The sequence below is a fragment of the Lissotriton vulgaris genome, chromosome 5, assembly GCF_964263255.1.
Source record: "Lissotriton vulgaris chromosome 5, aLisVul1.2, whole genome shotgun sequence".
In the NCBI taxonomy this organism is placed as follows: Eukaryota; Metazoa; Chordata; class Amphibia; order Caudata; family Salamandridae; genus Lissotriton; species Lissotriton vulgaris.
Genome location: NC_141693.1, coordinates 1,819,462,175 through 1,819,484,720, shown reverse-complemented (window position 1 = coordinate 1,819,484,720; position 22,546 = coordinate 1,819,462,175). Strand labels below are relative to the sequence as shown.

The 22,546-nt window shown below is 47.2% G+C and overlaps 1 protein-coding gene across 1 annotated transcript in view; it reads left to right on the top strand.

Annotated features, from left to right (window-relative positions):
* Positions 1–22,546, top strand: part of RAPGEFL1 (Rap guanine nucleotide exchange factor like 1) — a 267,731-nt gene that overhangs the window by 165,279 nt on the left and 79,906 nt on the right. The window contains exons 6-8 of the mRNA XM_086924240.1: positions 7,051–7,218; positions 10,515–10,612; positions 20,717–20,839. Of these exons, the coding sequence (XP_086780366.1) occupies positions 7,051–7,218; positions 10,515–10,612; positions 20,717–20,839 (389 nt within the window). The remainder of the gene's footprint in view (positions 1–7,050; positions 7,219–10,514; positions 10,613–20,716; positions 20,840–22,546) is intronic.

Sequence of the window (22,546 nt, the reverse complement as noted above, 5' to 3'; positions counted from 1 at the left end):
AATATAATTTATGCTTCCAGGACTACCCATGTGAATTGTCACTAGTGGAAAACACGGATTGGCAATGCCAAAGGTCAGGCTTTTAAATGACCGTGCCTCCTCCGTCAGTGATGTGTTTGCACTCTGTCACTCATCTTAGCGCTCATACGTCCGTTCATCTACCCACTGACTCATTCTTGCATTCACTCACTTACACAACCACAACATACTCACACGCAAGCGCAATAACATATGTAAGAAAAATGAAAAGAATAAAATTAGATAAATCAAAGCATGTTGCTGCCTAAATATGGCGGGCATATGCGTGCAGTAATGATCAAAAGTAAACCTAGCAGCAGGTGGCCATCTTGCAATGGAATTGGGCATGGTTGTTTTATCATTTTTAAGTGCAAGCATGGCTATCATGTTCTGAATCGATGTGTTGAACATCTTGGACTGGTAAAACAGAGAAACGATGGACAATACCACTCCATTAGCATGGATCTGGAGTCCACATTAGTAGCAGGCCATGCCTTGTAGCCCCCCTCTATCTTTTAACTGGGCTTGACCGGCTTGTCGAAGCCAGGTACGGCTCCTCTGTAATGGCGGAGGAGCGTCGCACCACTGGCTCAGAACCTACAAGTGAAAAATAAAACTATATACCATAATCGTTTTATTTTTCATTTACCAGCTCTGAGCCAGCTTGTGCAGGGAGTGGTTTGGTCGGGGTATGGAAGGGGGAGGAGGAGTGCTTTGTGCATTTCTAAGTGTGCATGTGTGTTTGGGCGGCCGACTCAGGCCGCCCAAACACATATGCGCACTTAGGTTTCTCCAACCCGGCTGCATTGAACAACTGGGCTGGAGAAATAGCACAGACTCCCTGTCCTGAGTGGAGCATCTTTTCAGCACGCTCAGGCCAATCACTGTGCTTCTCTCATAGGATGAGAGCAGTACAAGCATTGCACGGGGAGTCTGATGCTGCCCCAGTGCCTGCTGGGACCAGGAAGCAGCACAGCAGAACACTGAGGAGCAATGTGATCGGTGGCTTCAGGTATGCATTTTTTTTTATTATTACCCTGCGCCGCCACTCCTCCCCCCCCACCCCACCTCTTTTGCCGTCATTGGTCGAAGCTCTAGAAGTCTAACGGTTGTGGCCTCGTGGGATGTGGCTCGCTGCTGATTAAATGAATTGCAATCAAGCAGCCTGTTAACATTATCGGGGAAGCCGTCATATGCTCTAAAATAATAAAAATAAAGAGAGAAGAGTGAAATGGAAAAATTGAAAAACTGAAGGACTGGAGTGCCACCGAAGCGCACTCGTTTTCAGGTGGATGTGCAGGTGATAAAAAACATACGGTCACTCAGGGAACAATAGGACCAATATCTGAAGTGACTGACCCCATGCTGATGAGTATGCCCATTTCCGAGTGCTGGTTGATTATAATGTCCACCTGGGCAACCCTTCGGGCCCGAGGCCACAGCACTCTTAGAATTAAAGAGTTCTCTTTCCCTGAAACAACAGGTCGCTGGTCCTACTCCCCAAGCAGGCCATACTGTAGACCAGGGCTATTCCAACGGGAGCCAAGTGGTGTCTCAACCCATTCCTCTTCCATGGATAGATCACTTCCTTATTCCATTTGCTTGGCCACAGATTGGCAAAAGGCCACCCACTAAGGATAACACTCAGACCTCCTACCGTGCCTACCGCAAAATACAGCAAGACGACCTGAACTGTTCTCTAACAATTAGCACCCCAGTCCTGTCCACATGTGTGGAAGAGGAAACCAGAAGCCTGGATAACTGAATTTGGGAGACTGGTAACGTATTAGCCCCTATTTTGAAGAAATCTCAATTAAGGTTGTAACCATCTGACCCTTGGTTCAGTGATGAGCTCAGAGCATGCAACTCTGTAAACAGTTTCAAAGGGTAAGGAGACACAATTTTCATCCAGAAGATAAAGCAAAGTATAAGATCTCACTGAAGAAGTACCACAGGAAATTGTCCCTAGCTAAAAAGACCTTTGATATAAGGATCGAGGAGGAAGACTATAAAGCCAAGTACATTTTCAAAAGTGTTAATTATTTTCTGCTGCCTGATGTCATATCTTGAGTATGTACACCTACTGTTGAGTGTTGCAGTAAACGAGACTTTTTCCATGAAAAGATCAGGATCATCCAGAACAATTTCCTTAATAATGAACAAACCTACCAAGCACAGGCTTCTCTCCACAAGGATTCTTTTCCCCTCTCCACACCCTTCTCCCTGGACAAGTTCACCCCTCGTTCTCACAAACTGTCACTTTCAGCGTTAGAAGTCCTGAAGTTCGGCTTCCCTTTAGACCCTGGCTCCACTACCATGCTAACTATGGTTTCTCAATCTATCAATCCTATAGTCACTAGTGAACAACATACTTGACACCTCGCTGGCAACTGGTGTGGTTCCTTTAGGATGGAAAAGGTCGAAAGTTCTCCCTCTGTTGAAAAAAACAGCAGCTGATCCGAAACGAGTGGCTAACTATAGGCCCATCTCCCTTCTTTCTCAAAGATTCTGGAGAAGGAAGTCAACCGCCAATTCTCCCTTTACTTGGAAGATAATAAAATATTACATCCTAGCCAATTCGGCTTTCGACACCAATTCAGCACTGAGACCGCGCTTCTGGAAGTTGTTAAACACATTTGGAACACCCTTGACAAGGGAGGCAAGGCCATTCTGATCCTCCTGGAACTCACTGCAGCTTTCAACACTGTGCCCCACTCTAAACTTCCTGAGCGTCTTCAAGAGATGGGGCTCAGAAACATGGCCTTGAATTGGCTGACATAATTTTTGAGCAATCGTACTCAGGAAGTATTGCTGCCCCCTTATTCCTTGCTATCCAGAACCCTGACTGTGGGCGACCCAGGGATCTGCCCTTAGCATCACCCTATTTAACATTTACCTCACACCCCTGGCTATACTGGCCGAGTCACTGGGTGCTAAAGTCATTTTTTATGTGGATGGTACACTGCTCCTCTTCTCCTGTGAGAATGGAAGGGAACTAGATGGGGAGCTCATCTCTCAGTTTCTCGCGTGGGTGCTTCAGTGGTTGTACTGGCACCAACTAAAGTCTAACGCAGATAAAACCGAGAACGTGGTCTTCGGAGATGTCTCCCACAATCTTGTGAGAACCTGCTGGCCGAGCAATTTGCCTCAACCTGGCCCCGTCCAAAACTCTGTGATGAACCTGAGTATTAAAATTGACGGCACCCTCTCTTTCCAACCACAGATTCCAGCTCTAGCTGGCTCTTGTTTCAACTCTCTCCGCATGCTAAAAAAGTTTCTACCTCTCCTGTCTGAGTCAGCAAGCAGAGAGGTCATTCAGGCTCTAATCACAATAAGACTGGATTATGGGAATGCCCTCTATCTTGGTCTCCCTGATTTTCTTCTCAATAGACTCCAGGTGGTGCAGAATTCGTAGACTGCTACTCAGACTCCCACCCAGGTCTCCAATGTTCTCTCATCTGAGGACCCTCCGCTGGCTGTCTATAAAAAAGAGGATTTTTATTAAGGTTTTGGTGTTAATGCATAAGGCATTGCACGACGTGGACGCGATATACCTCTGAGAGGATCAGCGAATACATCCCAGCGTGTCCCTACATTAGTCTTCTGCGCGCATTGCAAGTGTGCCCCTGATCAATAGACTTAGTGTAGGCGGGAGATCCTTTTCTTACCTCGGGCGGCTCACCTGGAACAAACTTCCAAAAGACCTCTGTATGGTCAGTAATCTTGCTGGCTTCAAGAGGGAACTGAAGACATGGCTCTTTAGGCAGTCAATTTCTGTACCTTGGTCTGCTTCCCTTGGCCTGAGCTCCGGGACAATCTGCTGAGTAGCTGCGCCCTTTGCAAATCAGGTTAACATAACATAACATGCCGAATGTTCTCATGGAAGCAAACTGAGTGATCCAGCTTTCGGCTCCAATGCATTGGCTGGATTGCCCTGTGAGTGGTGCCATTTTTCTGATCTAATTTCTTTCCTTCGCCTCTTTTTCCTTTTATTTATATATCTATATTTTAATGCTTTTTTATTGCAAGATCATGGCAGACAAGTAAGCCAGTCAGACCTTCTGAAGAGATTGTTGTAGGAATTATTACAGTGCAAATATTCTACAGCTACCAAAGCTGCTGCCCACAAAGGTAATCTGCGATATTTCATGTAACAAAACGGTTGTGTGCAGGCTTAGCATGGTAGAATAAAAACGAGATTATTTGCTTTAACATATATGTTCCATTAAAAATTAGGCCTATTGGCTTGATTCTAACGTTTATGAAAATAGATCAGAACTATGAATTCTACCATAACTTTTCCCAATGAATCATTATGACCTCTATTCTTTACCGATCGCTTTACAAAATAACTAACACGTGCCAACTAAAACACACATTTTTTTTGCAACCGTCATTCAAACAGTTAGAAAATTACAAATATGCACAAAATTACAGTTTGCAAAACAATACACAACCCCTTTGAAAGGGTCCTAAGAAGGATTATCACAATTAAACTTTTCTACCCCCAGAGTTTGTCTCAAGTAATGACAATCTCCAAAACCCTTGCCCTCCTATAGTAAACTTTTAATTTCCATGCTAATGTGCTATATATACACTTTTCTTCTGTGCCTCTACCCTAAGATGGATACAGAGGTAAAGAGGCCATCAGGAGGCGCACTGAATTTGCTCGACAAAATGTGGTGCACAGTGTAACCGCTGCAAGGGATAAAGGGGGAGTCCTATAGGCTCCCAGACATACCCTTCCAGGTGAGTGCAGTCACTCGCTGCCCACCTGCAGGAGGATTTCTGTCACCTTTTAAGGTGCAAGCAGCTGCTGCCTACCCAGAGAGAGACCGAGAGGCTGATTCAAACAGTCACTCTGTATTTCGCGAATGCGCTGCCTTCTGGGTACTCCTATTTTGTGGTTGCCCTTGGGCTACACATTACTTGCAATAGGACACACTGTCCCTGTTTGGTCCCTGCGCACCTGTTTGAAGGTGCCCCATTGCACAAACAGGGACAGTGTAGTGTGCCTGTTATATAATACAGGCCTTGGTCTCTTAATAGGGCCTAACAAGGTTTACCAGAGCACAAATCCCCATGGTTTGTCAGAGGGGTACCCAACACTAAAACTGTTGCCTGCTACGGTGAGGATGAAATGTGTGTGAGAACAAAATACCGCTCTACAGATTTCAATATAGTAATAACAAACCACCCTTGAAGAACTAATGACTCTCACATAATCCTTTTCACAATAAATAAGTTAGGCCCATTGACTTAATCATAACTTATGGCCTTGGTCATTGGCTGGCCACCGTAACCATCAACATCCTGCTATATTGAGCATAAACTTTCATGCATGGGAAACAAGAACACACATCATAATTATCATGGGGAAGTTGTTTCATAGCATCAGCGTTAGAAGTCCTGAAGTTCGGCTTCCCTTTAGACCCTGGCTCCACTACCATGCTAACTATGGTTTCTCAATCTATCAATCCTATAGTCACTAGTGAACAACATACTTGACACCTCGCTGGCAACTGGTGTGGTTCCTTTAGGATGGAAAAGGTCGAAAGTTCTCCCTCTGTTGAAAAAAACAGCAGCTGATCCGAAACGAGTGGCTAACTATAGGCCCATCTCCCTTCTTTCTCAAAGATTCTGGAGAAGGAAGTCAACCGCCAATTCTCCCTTTACTTGGAAGATAATAAAATATTACATCCTAGCCAATTCGGCTTTCGACACCAATTCAGCACTGAGACCGCGCTTCTGGAAGTTGTTAAACACGTTTGGAACACCCTTGACAAGGGAGGCAAGGCCATTCTGATCCTCCTGGAACTCACTGCAGCTTTCAACACTGTGCCCCACTCTAAACTTCCTGAGCGTCTTCAAGAGATGGGGCTCAGAAACATGGCCTTGAATTGGCTGACATAATTTTTGAGCAATCGTACTCAGGAAGTATTGCTGCCCCCTTATTCCTTGCTATCCAGAACCCTGACTGTGGGCATTTATGCAGCCTTAAAGGGCATGCTCCACCCATCACAGTGCCAGGTGTGTGTGACTGAAAGGTCATGCACAATAGCTTTGCTTGATAAAGAGTCTATCTCCAACAGGTAGATAAACAAATGAGCACAGGTGGTAGGAGGGTAAGCACTATTTCTGTGGAAGCACACACCCTCTGACAAATCAAAAGCTGTACTCACATGAACCAAACATCTTGGCAAAACCATAGTCCCTTTATGTACCATGCCAGAAAGCCCACTCTTTCTTTTTCTTTTTTTTTGTACCATAAGGTCTGCGACAGCTGTGCTGTCAAGTCCGATCTAACGAAGAAAGGCACATAGGACTTCCACGAAGCAAAGCAGTTTTTGAGGGCAGGCTTGCATGCACAGTAGTGAGGAGCAGCAACCTCCATCTGCCCTTACTGTAAGGCGCCTGCCTGCTACCCAGTGCGCGCAGGGACGTCATTCAGAGGCTTACCCTTTGCTACCCCTAGCACTGCCTTTGCGACCCCAGGCCGCAGAGGGGGCAAATTCAGGGCCAGGAATACTGGGGCAGCTGGGGCTCCACTCTTTATTTTCTGTCAAATTTTTAGCACTCTGATAGTGAATAAAATATAACATTCACTAATAGTGTAATACAAATGGAGTACAATAAGCTGGAATAAGCCGTTTCATGGCAGCTGAGGTAAGTTAAAAATGCTTTGAAATGCATGTTGTGTGCGTGCTTGCGGGTGGGAATCTGTTAATGTGTGAGAGAGAGTGTATATGTGTGAATTTGTGTTTATATGTGTGTGTGTGTGAATGAAAGAGGAGATCCAAGGGCATGTAATATCACTTCCGCTGCCCCTGGCATTCCGGTGAATTGACGTCCATGAGTGCACACAGTTGACCAACTTTTTACATGTTGCTATAAATAGAAAAGTAACGCAAAGCTCGTCACTTTTAATGGATGTTGACTGTGTAATCTGACAGAAGAAATGTCTCACTTTCAGAGCATCGCTTATGTTTTTTTTGCCTTCCGTCTTTTTGACCTTTACCTTTTCCTCTCTAGTCTTCTGCCGTGTGTACATGCCGGACCACTCCTATGTGACCATCCGCAGCCGGCTGTCCGCCTCTGTGGAGGACATCTTGACCTCTGTCTCCGAGAAGCTGCAGTACTCGGAGGAGCCCAGCGGGCGGGACGAGGCCCTCGTCCTCGTGGCGGTGGCATCTTCAGGGGGTGAGTTCGTGGGTGTGCAAAAGAGCGCGAGGCTAGACTGAGTACCATAGTGTCAGAGCTGTATACATACCCGCCACTCACAAGGTATCTCCGTGTGACACACGATATCTGCTCGCATCACACGGTCTCCCGGTGAGGTGCCGCTATAACACAGTGACAGGGAAAACAAGCGGAAACCCACTGTAAATAGTTGTTTACCTGCTCGTTTTCCGAGGCTTTGAAGTGTTGACGTCTATTAAGGGGTGTGAAAACACCTCAGGATCGGCAAAAGAGTGTGTGTGTGGGGGGGGGGGGGGTGACTGGCATGCGGCGGAATGGAGTTCAAAAGTACCTGGTAGGTCCTTCTCGGCAAGAGGCCTGCCCCCTCCTCACACAGTCACATTGTTCTTCCAGTTGGCAAGTATGTGTATAAATGGCAGGCGCGCAACACTCATTGGGCTCGCAGGGCTTTTAATTGTAAATGAGGCTTTTGTTGTGTGTTCACCCCTTCTTACAGGACACTCTGTCTAAGTTCGGAAGAATTACAACCCCCCGCCCCCTTAAACTCCAATAAATCCTGTTTGTTTTTAGAGCCCAGAACAAGAAGAGTGAGAGTGACAAATTATATAGCGCAAACTATTGAGGAAACAACATCACGGCGCTGCACGTAGAAATAAGGACTATTTAAATGACATGCTTCACATTTTGTGACTTATTTGGGCACTTAGGTGGGGATTGTCTGGAAATCTCAACCTGAGTGTATCGAAAAAATACCCTAAAGCCTTACTGGTGCAAATGCCCTCTCTTTTCAACTCATCTGTCGATAAGGAATGCATGTCAACATAAGAGAGTGTATTTGAGACCGAGATGCCTTATGAGGATGAAAACATACGTGTTTTGAAATTAAACGTGGAAATTCAGCCTTTTTCATTTGTATCTATGGAGAGTCTGCAGAGTATACTTGTTATCTTACTGCCAAAAGGGAGAAGTTGTGGTCCGATAGCAGATTTCAGCTGTTTCTTCCGACTGGGAAGAACTGTTGTGGCTCAAAAATGTTGTACAACAGCAGGAGATTTTCTTTTTTAATGTAAAACTTTTAGTTATGTCATTTTCCACATTTTGGGTAGATAAAGGCATGATGGTGATATGTTGCTTGCAACAATTGATGTAATATCTCTGAATTGTTTCCTGAAAGTAAGGCTATAGGGCCTGCCTGATGTACAAAGCCCCTTTTACGTTCATAAATTCTATGATTCACAAAATGACTGGATTTGCACTCCTTTTTACGCTACTCCACTCTACGCCACTCACCTCTCTCTAAAACACGACAACACTCGACGCCACTTTACGCCACTCTACGCCACTCTAGTCTACCCACTCTACAACACTTCACTCTACAAGACTCTACTCTGTGCCCCCCATGACACACTACTCCACGCCACTTCACTCTACATCACTCACCTCTGACACTCAATTCCACTCTAAGCCAATCCATACCACTCTACAACCATTCACACTACTCTACTTTCCTCTGTGCAACTCCACTCTACGACACTCCACTCCACTCTACAATATTCGACTGAACTCTACGACACTACTTAACTCTGCGACACTTCGCGACACTCCACTTTTTTCTCTGCCACTTTAATCCATTCTACCACTCTCCACGCCACTCTACTCCACTCTGACATTCTAATCCACTCTGACACTCTACTCCACTCCATTCTATGACACTCCAATTTACGACACTCCACTCTATGGCACTCCACGACACTCTACTCGATGCCACTACAGGTTACACCACTCTAATCCACTCTACGACACGCTGTGCAACTTCACTCTCACACACTCTATTCCGCTCCACTCTAATCCAGTCTATGCAACTCCACCCTACTGCATGCCACTCTAATCCACTACTCTACTTTGCCACTCTACACCCCTCCACACTACGCCACTCTAGTCAGTCACTTCACGCTGACACTCTAATCCATTCCAGTCTTTGACAATGTACGCCACTCCACTTTATGACTCTCTGCTCTGTAACACTCTAGTCTATGCCACTCACGAAACTCCTCGCCATTCAAGTCTACAACAGTCCAAACCACTTCACTCTGCGCCACTCCTGACTCTGCCACACCACTCTCCTCCAGGCCACTACCTCTTAGCTATGCTGACAGCAGCCACGCTGATATACAACAGGGCTAAAACACATTAGCAGAGCAAATGGCTCTTGCATAGGAGAGTCCTATTGGCTTTGCCAATGCTCGCTTCTCAGGTTCAGTTGTAATCAACCAGAGTCCCCTCATGGTCCAATAACATTCATGCATTTAGTCAGTTCAATGTATTGATTGTAAGGCTCGCTTAGATGATTGCAGAGCGAATTGATTTCTGCATCGGTTTGAAAGAGTAAATCAGGCCAATGAGATGAAGGAAAGGCTGCAATAAACGTTCAGTGTGAAGGGGTCAAGGGAGAAGGTTTTCCTGAATGCCACGAGGTTTGATTGTTGCTGTGAGGCGAGCAGGGGCTGATCACAGATTTCTGTCCCTGCTAGCGAGTGATCTCTCCCCTCTTAGCCTTTAATGACCTATTGGAGGGCAAAGAGTCCACGCCTGAGTCGAGAGCATCCCCCAAAGTGTTCATGGACCTGCAGTTTGTGTAATTATTAATTCATGTCGGGGCAGGCGCTCCTGACTTGAGTTCTGCGAGATTACCAGCCCCCTGGGCACAATGTCCTCTCATGTTACCTGAGGGTCCACAGCTGAACAGCAGGGGTTGGTTCTTGGGGGACAGAGTTGGAGGAATGGCCACAGGTCTGGCCCTCGCATTCACACCAGACCAGTGTGTCTGCAGTGGCTTTTCTGCACACAAACCCTCCGCATAAGCTGCAGCACTGGCTTCCCTGTAGAGATGACAGCCCCCCAGACACACTCCCAGATGATCCCTCAGTACTGTTTCTTGAGGCCACGCCCCTTTGCTGTCTGGTATTTTCAGTCTTGCATTTATAATGGTAAAAATAAAACTGCAATTATGAACAGCTAAGTGGATGAACATCACACAAATGACATGCAAAACCTGGGGTCTGGGATGCAGGCCTGACCATGAAATCCTGCCAGTGGGTACCAGTTAGCCTCTCTCACTTTATTGACCTCTGTGCGGTAAACACAGCTACTGGCGATAAAGGCCACAAAACCCCTTATGTGTATTGGAGCAAGTGATGCCTCTGATGGCAATTGACCCTATACTACTTCTGGGCAAATGGTATATTTACTGAGAATGAGACTCTTTCTAAACTTTATATATTTCTTTATTTTTAAAGAGAAAGCGATGCTGAAGCCAAATGAAGACTGTGTGTTCACCACTCTGGGCATCAACAGTCACCTCTTCGCCTGCACAAAGGACAGTCTGGACAACCTGGTGAGAGCCGCGCTGGCGAATATCCGCATTGACCGCATTGGTTTCCTCATTACAGCCCATGTCTCGTGCCAGCTATGGCCCAGGCTGAGATCACTGATGTCCTAAAGCACTAGGGTGTAAAGGTGCTCAGTGCCAAGCAGGGTCTCAGACCTAACTCACTGGGCAGCTTGGGTGAAAAGGATTGTTGTGCCCAGTTTTTCATGTATAATGTGTATGGCGCGTACGCCATTCTTTCCACACGAACAGGCTGTATTATATAATTTCTCTAAGGGACTTGGGTTAACCTCTTTCACCCATTCTCTTATTCCAGCCATTACCTAGAGACATTCTCAATCAAGTTTTGGATCAACCCGCAGTCAGTTTTTCATTTGCCTGTTTTGGTGTATCCTTCCATGTCCGATGGAATGCATGAAGGGCCATTTTACATATGAAATCAGTTGACGAGCAGCCCGGCAGCAATAGGAAGAAAGCACGGAGAAAAGCATCTGAAAAGAGGAAACTACAGAAAAAGGGACGCTTTATTTTCTGTCGCATCCTTTTTTCAGATGCTTCTGCAACTGCTCATTCCTCCTGCCATTCAGGTAGGCAAAGGCTAAGACTACAGGTTTGCCCTTTGTAGGAAATGTACATGAATAATCCACCACATTAATGTAAAAGCTAATGGCTTTGTCAATGCTTCTTCAAGTGAGTGCAGATTCTGTTCTTTCCTGATTTCTGCATGGGGGAGAGGCGGGGGGGTCTGAAGGTCCTACAGGTAGAAAATGTGTGTGCAAAGTTCGGAGTTATACATGTACAAAACATGTTATGGAATTCAAATCTTATAGCTTGGGTACTTGCAAACTTTTCCCCAGGGGCCATTAAGTATAGTCTGTGGTGTGAACAGGGGTTGCATTGATGCCAGCAGAGTAGGGGACATGAGAGGTCAATGAATATATGGGGAGTGAACATGTACATGGAGTGGACTGAGGGCCTTGAAGTTATTTTGAGGGTTTCTTTCAATACTGCTCTATAAATTAAACCATTTAACTCTAAAATAGTCAAAGGGTTGACAATATTTTGTTATACTGTACGTGAGTTGGCATTCTGGAGTAAGTCTTCTCTGCCTTCAATTACAACATTTGACAAGTCAAGTGTGCAAAGGAAGTAACTTGATTATTGTATTGGAATGAAATAGAATTTTAGACCTCACAATGTCCTTATGACTTTATTCTCTTATCTGTAGACATTATGAGTGCTTAGTAACAGACACAGTTAATGTAGCAAGTGCTATAAAAAATCGTGACAAAGACTATGCAATTCACTAAAGTGGGCACACAAATGCCCAACCTCCACCACTAGACGTGGGACGGAAAGAAAGTTTTAGCCATCCACTAGGAGACTTGATGTTTAATACTAGCTTTATTAATTTGCCAAAATATGCTGGTTGTGAACTCTATTAAAAGTTTGGGCAGATTTTACAACACATTACTCTCACCAACCGAATGTTAATCACCAAGTCTCACTACTGAAACTACCCATACCCCTGTTGCTGTATAATGAGCAAAATAGAAATGACTGAACCAGAATAAATCATTTACATTAATCCTGGCACCCCCTTGTGACAAATTATGTATTTTTGTGCAGTCACTTTTTGAACATATTACTGTGCTAATTTTTTATAGAGATGTGAAGAACTTAAATCAAACTAAACATTGGTAGTAAGAATGCGATAAGAAAACAGGGCTATAAATCCAACAGGCTATTGATTTTTTCAATGGGGGAGAAAACACCTAGGGCCATATGTAGGTAATCTACATTTACCGATTCTAAACTACCGAATTTTACCGATTGGGTATTTCAGAATCGGTAAATGGTATGTAGGAAACAATTCGATAAATATTACCGAATCGGTACGATTCGGTATTTAAGAATCGTTCTTTACCGATTCGGTAATTCCCATTTATTCCTATGGGCCTCGAGGCCCACAGGAATGAATGGGAAGCCATTCACTATTACCGATTTGGTAAATACCGAATCGGTAATAAGGGGCACATATTCAAGGGTGGCAGGGTGTCATATTGACACCCTGTTGCACCCCTGAATCGTGCATGTGTGCACATGTGGCACACATACATTCCCTAAGGGCATGTATGTCTGCCACATGGCACTTTTAAAAAGGCACAAAATTGCTTTATAAAGGTTTTCGATATTTACCACCAACTTGTAGATGGTGGTAAATAACGAATCCTGAATGCAAGAAGGCACTCACTTGAGTGCCTCCTACATAGCTTTTTGGATTCGGTAATCACCGATTCCTTAAAATAAGGAATCAGTATTTTACCGATTCCTTAAGGAATCGGTAATTACCGCATCCTTAAACCTGCCTCCTACATCTCAAACCCTAAATACCGGTCTGTAACGGCCGAAATTCGGTAATTTCGGCCGTTACCGACCGGTATTGGGCTACCTACATATGGCCCTAAGTCTCCTAGTCCACTCACTAAAATTAGAAAGATATTGACTTTGAAACAAGGAGTCTTTCTCTGTAGTATTGTACTCTTGCTTCACCAGATTGTTTGATCATGGTCATATCCTTCCTACGCCTTTGGCCCTTTAATTTCCACAATGGGAAAGAAGTGGGCAAGCCACTCCAAGCTGGAGTCAGATTTCTGGCTCTCGCTCAGTTTGAAGTTCTTTTGGGTCCTCGATCACACAACCACTGAGCGTTGATGTGCCTTCTGTCTGCCACCCACGCTCTAACCTCATGTGCCAAGAATTGAAGACCAAGCACAGACTTTTGGTGTAAGCCCTTACTTTGAGACTTCAATAACAAGGCTGCTGGCCTTCCACATTGGCCCCAAAGTTCATAAAAGCATTGCCACCACACATGAATCGTGAGTCCATATACCAGTAAGACACCCTCAGCAGTGTTGAGTGAAGACTAGTAGTGGTGATAGAGCATCAGGCTTGTAGCTCGTGTAAGGAGCACACTAACATGCTTTAATCGCAGTGCGTTGCTTGATAGCATGTGGGTCCTAATGACTGGCTACAGACCACCTCACCATGGGCCAGTCAGTAGCTCAGTTGCGTTTCAGGCCTGTACAGGGCAGGGGGGAGAAATATCAGTGGGGAGCGCAGCTTAAATAAAGTATAGGCTTTCTGGGACCAGGATCATAATGAGCAGTTTCCAAAGGCCCACTGTTTTCCCAATCTCACTCACCCCCAAGCGTCGTGCAGCAGTTGCATAGGCAATCTGTTCCTTTCTCCTTTTCCTCTGCCACCAATGTGTCCGTGCTTTATCCAGTATTAGGGGTGTCTTTCATAGATTCACATGCCTGAATCATTCCCCGTCGTCGAGACGGGAGCCTCCGGTAAATAAAAAAGTAATGTCCATAGACATACATAGAGAGAAAAGGGTCCAAGGGTCTCCCCTTAGTAGCCTTTCCTTGTCCTTATGTAAAAAGGACCAAACTGACCTAGTCAGCCAATCAGCTCCGACCTCCCTCTAGAACCTTCCTGGGAGGAGCCTCAGTCCCTCAGATTTTCTACCGCACGTTGTGCTAGGGAGTCTCCAGCCTGAGCTCTCCTCAGGATATTACTAAAAAATCATCAAACTCTCTTGGAAGTTTCTCTGAAACAAAAAATCTCTTCAAGGACTTCCTCAACACACTACCCCTGAAGTAAGTGTGTGTTTATACTGCCTTTGTCATGTCTGACTTGGGGAAGAAAGCCCTGTTCAGGGCCTGCTCTTCCTGCAGTAAGAAGAGGATTCATGTGGATGACAAACACGACCTGTGCCTGTATTGCCTTTACCCGGATCACAATTCGGAAAAATGCGCAATCTGTCGGTCTTTTCCCAAAAAGACCGTGAAAGACAGAGAAGGTCGCCTTCTGATCTGGCTGGACAGGCTTAAGAACAGGGACAATCCAGAGTCCTCTGTGAGCAGCGTTTCCAGAACTTCTGCTAGCTCGAGCAAGAGGCCAAGGGACGCTTCCCCGGGCCACTCAGGCACTCCTCCTGCGAAGACTCACAAAAAGTCTTCTGAGGCGAGATCGGCGTCACCCTCAGTGTCGGCGAAGGAAGAAAAAACCTTCAAAATGCCTGCTCCGTCCTCCAGACAAAGCCAGAGGACTACCTCAGTAAAAACCACGGTGTCTACCACATCGGCATCGTCGCCCTCAGCTTCAACGACGATGACTACTTCCTCTTCATCTACAGGTAGGCCAGTTTCTTCAATTATTCCCCTGACAATGTCGACGAAGACTACACCGTCGACGACGCCATCAACAGCGACGAGCACATCGTCGTCCAAACCGTCGTTGACGAGAGTGTCGACGAGAGACTCGTCGACGAGACAATCGTCTACGAAGGCACCATCGATGACGACGACGGCTACGCAGTCGTCGACGACCAAGATACCTTCGTCAACCCCTCCGTCGACGAAGACCTCGTCGACGACGAGCCCGTCGACGAAGACACCGTCGACGAAGACACCGTCGACGAAGACACCGTCGACGAAGATACCGTCGACGAAGACACCGTCGACGAAGACACCGTCGACGAAGGCACCGTCGACGAAGACACCGTCGACGAAGACACCGTCGACGACGGGCTCGACGACGACGGACTCGACGACGACACCGTCGACGAGCGATTCGACGACTAACGAAACATGGAAGAAATCAAAGCTGGTGGAGACGCCGTACATGATGCTACCACCGTCGACGGACCCCTCGACGACTACGAGCTCTACCATTCAGTATACTAAACAGGAAAAGTCAATAATTACCCCGGAAACGACGTCTCCTAGCAAGGTGGAAAAACAACCACCTCAGGAAATTTTCCAAAGCGAGGAATCCGAGGAGGATGACCATCTGAATCCCGCTACTTCTCTCACAGACCTCCACATAAAATGCCAAAGCACGGATGAGGAACAGGACGAATTCACGTATCAGGAGCACTCGGTCCAAACCACTGTCCACACCGAAGTCACCCCCATGATATGCCTGCCGGCGACACTGGTGGATGACTTGAAACTTCTTGTGCAAGACTACAAGCGGCGCTTTCCGGAGCCTAGCAAAGGTGGTCAAGCACCTGAAAGTCCCGCACCAGAGGACAAGGAAGATCAGACACCTCCAGTGCATGTTCAGGTGTCCGCACCGGAACGCCCTCATCCTCGCCATCAACCCCACCAGGAAGTTCATCCTCAAGTGGTGGTCTCTTCGGACGAAGAAGATGAAGAGGAAGAACTGGAGGAAGGAGAGGTCCAGGAGGTTCACTCAGACCACTCGGACCAGGCTGATGAGGACGAATATATTGCATCATCCCCAGCTTCACCACAACCACGCCAAGCGGACTCCCCACCGGTGGACATTGCGGGTTTCCACAAGCTGGTGGAGAGAGCGGCGAAGAGATTCCACATGGTGGTGGAATCCACGGAAACGGACTGTTTCCTCCATGACTTCAAGGAACAGCCTCAAAAATCTGCAAAAGCTGTTCCAATCATAGACTTTTTGTGGGAACAGGGAAAGAAGCTGATGCTCACTCCTGCTTCTGTGCCTGCGGTGGTCCCACGCCTTGATAAAAAATACAGGGCACCACTCACTGCAGCGGCTTGCCTAAATGGTCACCCCAAACCGGACTCGGTAGTGACGCAGGCGGCCCAGAAAAACTCCCGCAACCCTTCATCACCACTGTCAGCTCCCCCGGATAAAGAGGGCAGGAAACTGGACACAATAGGCAAGCGATTCACCTCCACATCGGCCATGTCCATCAAGGTGGCCAACTCCATTGCCTTGCTAGGACGCTACAATCGACAACTATGGGAGGACATTGCCCCTTACCTAAAGGAACTACCTGATGACGTTCAGGGTGAGGTGAAAGCGCTCCTCGTGGAGGGTCAATCTTCTGCAGCGGAGCTCATAGACTGTGCTATCGACGCAGCCATGACAGGCTTCCGTCAACTTGCGGGAGCGGCTGTGCTGAGACGACAGGGATGGCTCAAAGCCACTTCATTCCGCCAGGAAGTTCAGACAAAGGTTCTAGACATGCCCTTCGACGGCCAGCACCTGTTCGGAGTACAGGTCGACGAGGCCCTACAGGCCATTAAAAAGGACACGGACACAGCAAGAGCCCTGGGATCTCTACAGTTCAGAAACCAGTCCTTTCGTGGCAACAAGCCCAGGGGCCAATCCTCCTATAGAGGCTCATATCAAAACAGGTCCTCGTCCTCATTCTCGTACAATCAAAAAGGACAGTACCAACACAAGCAACAACGGGGCAGACAGTCTTCATTCGGAAGGTCGTCCTACAGAGGTAAAAACACCAAGAGGGGCGCTGGCGGCAGCCAGTGACCACCTCCTCCAGCCAGTCCGAACACCATCTCCGTCCTTTCAAATTGGAGGAAAGCTGACCCACTTCCTCCACAATTGGCAGAACATCACCACGGACCGGTGGGTTCTTCAAATTATTCGATTTGGCCACTCTCTCGAGTTCACCTCCATCCCTCCCAATACCCCTCCACGCAGACGGACACACAAACATCCACGCCTGCTTCTAAAGGAACTTTCGGCAATGCTACAAAAAGGAGCAATCGAAAGGGTTCCGGCATTCTCGAAGGGGAAAGGATTTTACTCCCACTTCTTTCTTGTTCAACAAAAAGAAAACAAGTGGAGACCCATCCTGGATCTCCGGGGGCTCAACACCTTCCTGCGAAGCCAATCATTCAGGATGGTGACAATTCAGGAAATCCTGGGCATTCTAGAGAAAGGAGATTTTATGGTGTCACTGGATCTCCAGGATGCATACTACCATATCCCTATCCTCAAAACTCACCGAAAGTTCCTAAGATTCGAGGTGGCGGGCCGTCACTATCAGTTCAAAGTACTGCCGTTCGGCCTCAAGTCCGCGCCGCGCATATTCACGAAATGCCTTGCGCCTGTGGCGGCATTCCTGCGCCAACTGGGCCACCAGGTCTTCCCCTACCTAGACGACTGGCTGGTGAAAGCACCCTCACCTGGGGACGCGGTCACGTCCTCCAACGCCTGCACCAATCTCTTTCAAAATCTGGGATTGACGCTCAATATCAAGAAATCATGCATGGTGCCCGCAACAAAAATTACCTTCCTAGGGGCAATATTAGACACAGACTGCACGAAGGCCTTCCCCTCAAGAGAAAGAGCAGACAGGATCTTATCTCTGGCCAAGACTGTGGCAAGGAGAAACCACCTGAAAGTTCGGACTTACTCCTCCCTCCTAGGCATGATGTCTTCCTGCATACTCCTCATACCACACTGCAGGCTCAGAATGCGGCCCTTACAGGAGGCACTCGCGAGCCAATGGACACAGAGCACTGGCTCATTCGAAGACATCCTTCGGATCACACCGAAGATTTCAAAAGCTCTACAATGGTGGACAAGTCGTCGCAACCTGATGGTGGGCTTGCCGTTTCTCCTCCCAGCATCACCGCTGGTGATAACAACAGACGCCTCCCTAGAGGGTTGGGGCGCGGTGCTCCAGGACCTACAGATCAGCGGCAAATGGGACTCTCAAGAGCAATTGCTCCATATCAACCTCTTGGAGCTGAGAGCAGTGTTTCTGGCTTTACAAGCCTTCCTACCCCGCATCCAGAAATCCCCAGTGCTCGTCAGGACGGACAACACCACGACGATGCACTATTTGAACAAACAAGGGGGAACGCGTTCACTCTCGCTCTCACGCGAATCGCAGACGATCTGGAACTGGCTGGTACTGCACGACATCCAACTCAAAGCGGAATACGTGCCGGGAAGGGACAATACCATCGCAGACGCCCTGAGCAGGCAAAAATCCCTCTCCCACGAGTGGGAACTATCGGACAGCGCCCTCACTCACATCTTCTCTCTTTGGGGAGTCCCAAACATCGACCTCTTTGCCACCAGGAGGAACGCAAAATGCCCGTGCTACGCAAGTTGGCATCCCCAACCAGGATCACTAGGAAATGCGTTCTCCATAGGATGGTACAGCGTCTTTGCATACGCCTTTCCTCCATTCCCGATGATTCCACGGCTCCTGAGGAAAATGAAAGCGGAACCATGCACCCTGATCTTGATCGCCCCGTCCTGGCCGAGGCAACACTGGTTCTCGGATCTGCTTCGACTATCCATCAAGTCACCGATCCGACTACAACAACACCCAACCCTACTGACGATGTCCAACGGACAAGTGCAACACCCGAACCTCCGTTCGCTCAAATTATCAGCCTGGCTCCTGAGCACAGAGAATTTGGGGGCCTGAATATACCACAAGACTGCAGGGATGTGCTAGCCAAAGCAAGAGCGGACAGTACGAACAAAACCTACTGTCTCAAATGGAAGAGGTTCTGCATATGGTGCTCGGACCAGGGCTTTCAGCCACTCACCATCACACCAGAACAAATACTACCATACCTCCTGCACTTGGCCCAGTCGGGACTGGCGCATGCGTCCATCAAAGTCCACCTGGCAGCAATCTCGAGGTTCACCAGAACGATCACAGGGCCATCCCTGTGGTCTAGTCGGCTAGTTAAACAATTCCTCAAAGGACTGTACAGATCCTTCCCGAGGCCTCGGAAGGTACCCCCCACCTGGCAGCTTAACCTGGTACTCAACCAGCTCATGCGACACCCGTTTGAACCCATTCACAGGGCATCGCTTCAACACCTTTCATGGAAAACTGCACTCTTGCTCGCTCTAACTTCGGCCAGAAGGGTCAGCGAGCTACAGGCCTTGTCCATTCAAGAACCTTATCTACAATTCAGACATGATAGGGTGATACTGCGACCAAACCCTAAGTTCATTCCAAAAGTACCGTCGGACTTCCATCTCAACGAACCTTTGGTCCTTAGGTCTTTCTTCGCCAACCCTTCCACAGCGGCGGAAAGGTCACTGCATTCTCTGGACCTTATGAGGTGCCTGAAGTTCTACCTAGAGAAAACTAAGGATCTAAGGAAATCCTCACAGCTGTTCGTGGCATACAGCAGGCCAAGAATGGGCCTACCACTCACAAAACAAAGCATATCCAGATGGATCTCCTCGGCGATTTCCTTCTGCCACGACCAGGCCGGCCGGCCTCTGAATGATCATGTTACCGCTCATTCCACCAGGGCGATGTCCACGTCAGCGGCGCTGTTTGCAGGAGTGCCAATCCTGGACATCTGCAGGGCGGCGACCTGGAAGTCACCGCATACTTTCTCCAGACACTACTGCCTGGATATCGAACTCCAGAAGGATGCGGCAGTGGGCCAGGCGGTGCTTCGCCATCTCTTTCAGTAAGGTGAGCCTTCCTACATCCCGCCTTCCAGGTATGCACATTATTGCTCTGATGATATTATATCTAAGCTGTCTCTGTGTTGTATGATATTATATGCATTATCTACTATGACGGCAGAGCAAATCTGTTTTACAAATGTGCTACTGTGATTGCTAGCTACTCTGATTCAGGCATGTGAATCTATGAAAGACACCCCTAATACTGGATAAGAAATGCGTTACTTACCTGTAACAGCAGTTATCCAGTATTGGTGTCTTTCATAGATTCACATGCAACCCTCCCGCCTCCCCTGGAAGGACTCACTTCCCTCTCGGAACTATACTACGCCAAACCTAGCTGGGTGCGTACGAAAATCTGAGGGACTGAGGCTCCTCCCAGGAAGGTTCTAGAGGGAGGTCGGAGCTGATTGGCTGACTAGGTCAGTTTGGTCCTTTTTACATAAGGACAAGGAAAGGCTACTAAGGGGAGACCCTTGGACCCTTTTCTCTCTATGTATGTCTATGGACATTACTTTTTTATTTACCGGAGGCTCCCGTCTCGACGACGGGGAATGATTCAGGCATGTGAATCTATGAAAGACACCAATACTGGATAACTGCTGTTACAGGTAAGTAACGCATTTCTTCTCCTGGGAACCTTCATCAATCAGCACTGCTACAAGCCTCATGCTTCATGCCGCAGACAGAGCAGTCACTGATGTTTCTAGGTTTTTCCCAGCAGCCAGTCTGCCTAGCTTCTGATTGGATCTCCACTCAGTGCTTTGGAATACGCTGAGGATGTGGTCTAGACAAAGTAACATCTTGCTGCTAATGACTTTCCATCCAATGTTTCTACAGGTGCCACTGCCGGAGGAAATTCAGAGTTCTCCTGGAGACACTGAGATCCACCGCCTCGAAGCAGAGGACGTTGCCAGCCACCTGACCGTATTCCATTGGGAGCTCTTCAGCTGTGTCCACGAGGTGAGAGTGCTTTGTGACGTCCAGTTGTACAGGATTCACCGAAGTGTTAACGTTTTATTTTTGTGTCACACTGACCTCCAGGGCCGTCTGATAATTTTGCCTCAGGCTGGTTCATCTGAATAGCCCCTTGGCCCCTAAGGCAAATTTCTGTGCATGTCAGATGCCTGACATGTGGCTGACCCTCCCTCTCCCCCATGGTAGATTGTCTATCATAAGCTCCAGACTCCTTTTCCAGAAACAGCTAAACCCTGTATTACAATCCTAAAAACATGTAATGGGAGGGATACACCCATGCTTTTGGAGGTATTGTGAGGCTGGAGGTTGTTTTGCTGTGTGTTCCCAAATGAATGTGTGCCAACAACTGAAACAACTAAAATGTTTGCCTTGTTCCTAAACGTATAGTAACATAATGTGTAAGTTCTATGCCCAGAGTTTCGGCTCAATGTGACAACCGTTGGATAAAAATAAAAATGTTTTAAAGTCACCAAGCTGCTGCTTCCTTGGGTGCTTAGCTGATTACAAAAGATCTCTGCAGCAAGGCGAAGAGAAGATAAAGCAATGTTTAAAGAAGGCACACCTTAAAAACTCAACGATGCAACATTTTGACCGATAACATCAACAATACTAAGGATTTATTAAAAATAAAGTATGTATGAAAAGTCAAAGAAATCGGGTAGTTGGAAGGAAAAGTCCAAAAGCATAATGCAAGGGCTTTTGTGACCGTCTTGATGTTCATAAGGAGATGCCCTCTTTATCCATAAGAAGATGCCCTCTTTATTCACGAGAAGATGCCCTCTTAATTCGCGAGAAGATGCCCGCATTTATCCATGAGTCGATAATAGAATGCTTTCTTGATCATAATCTGTCCATGAGAAGATGCCCTCTTGGTCCATGAGATGATGCCATCTTGGTCCATAAGAAGCTGCCCTCTTGGTCCATGAGAAGATGTTCTCTTGATGCATAACAAGAAGGTCTCTTGGCGTAGCACGACCTAGGAGAGTTTGTGGAAAATAGCCAGCAAGACCCACAGCGTGAAGTCTTCTTGAACCCACAGTGTACCTCCGTAAACCACTGTGCTACAGAAAGATTTTTTTTTCGGAGGGATCAATCAGTTTTAAAATTGGGATGTTTGTGAATGGCAGGCTATTGCTGTGGGGGGTGAGTTGTGTTGATTCAGTGGTGGGTGAAGGATGCTCTCAGGCAGTTCGCTGGTAGGGTGTAGCTTTGGACAGTGCCCTCCAATTGGTTCTGATTGCCCAGCCTGGAAACATAAACTTCATAGATGGACATACTTAAATAAAATTATTTCTAGCATCAAGAGACAAATGGTGTCCTGGACTCTCACAGTTCATGTGTTGAGGAGCCCATCACCTCCTCTGTTTCATGAAGGGCGTCTAACTCGGTTTGCCCAGCCATCTATGACACTGATAAAGATCTGTGCTGTCAGCATCTATTTTCTGCAGCTACTGCTCTAAACAGTGTGCTGACCCACAGACCTGGAGCCATCAATGTCTTCCTTCCACTCCACCTGCACTGGTGTTGATTCTGTATCTTGCAGCATTGATCCTAAGTAAGCTGTGAACTCTGCAGGTTATCTTAAACCATGTCCTTCTCAAATTCCAAGAGGGACAAAGGAATGGGGTGCTTCAAGACAGAAGGTCATGAAAGGTACCTGGGGAGGCCTATCTCTAGCCACGCAGGAGAACT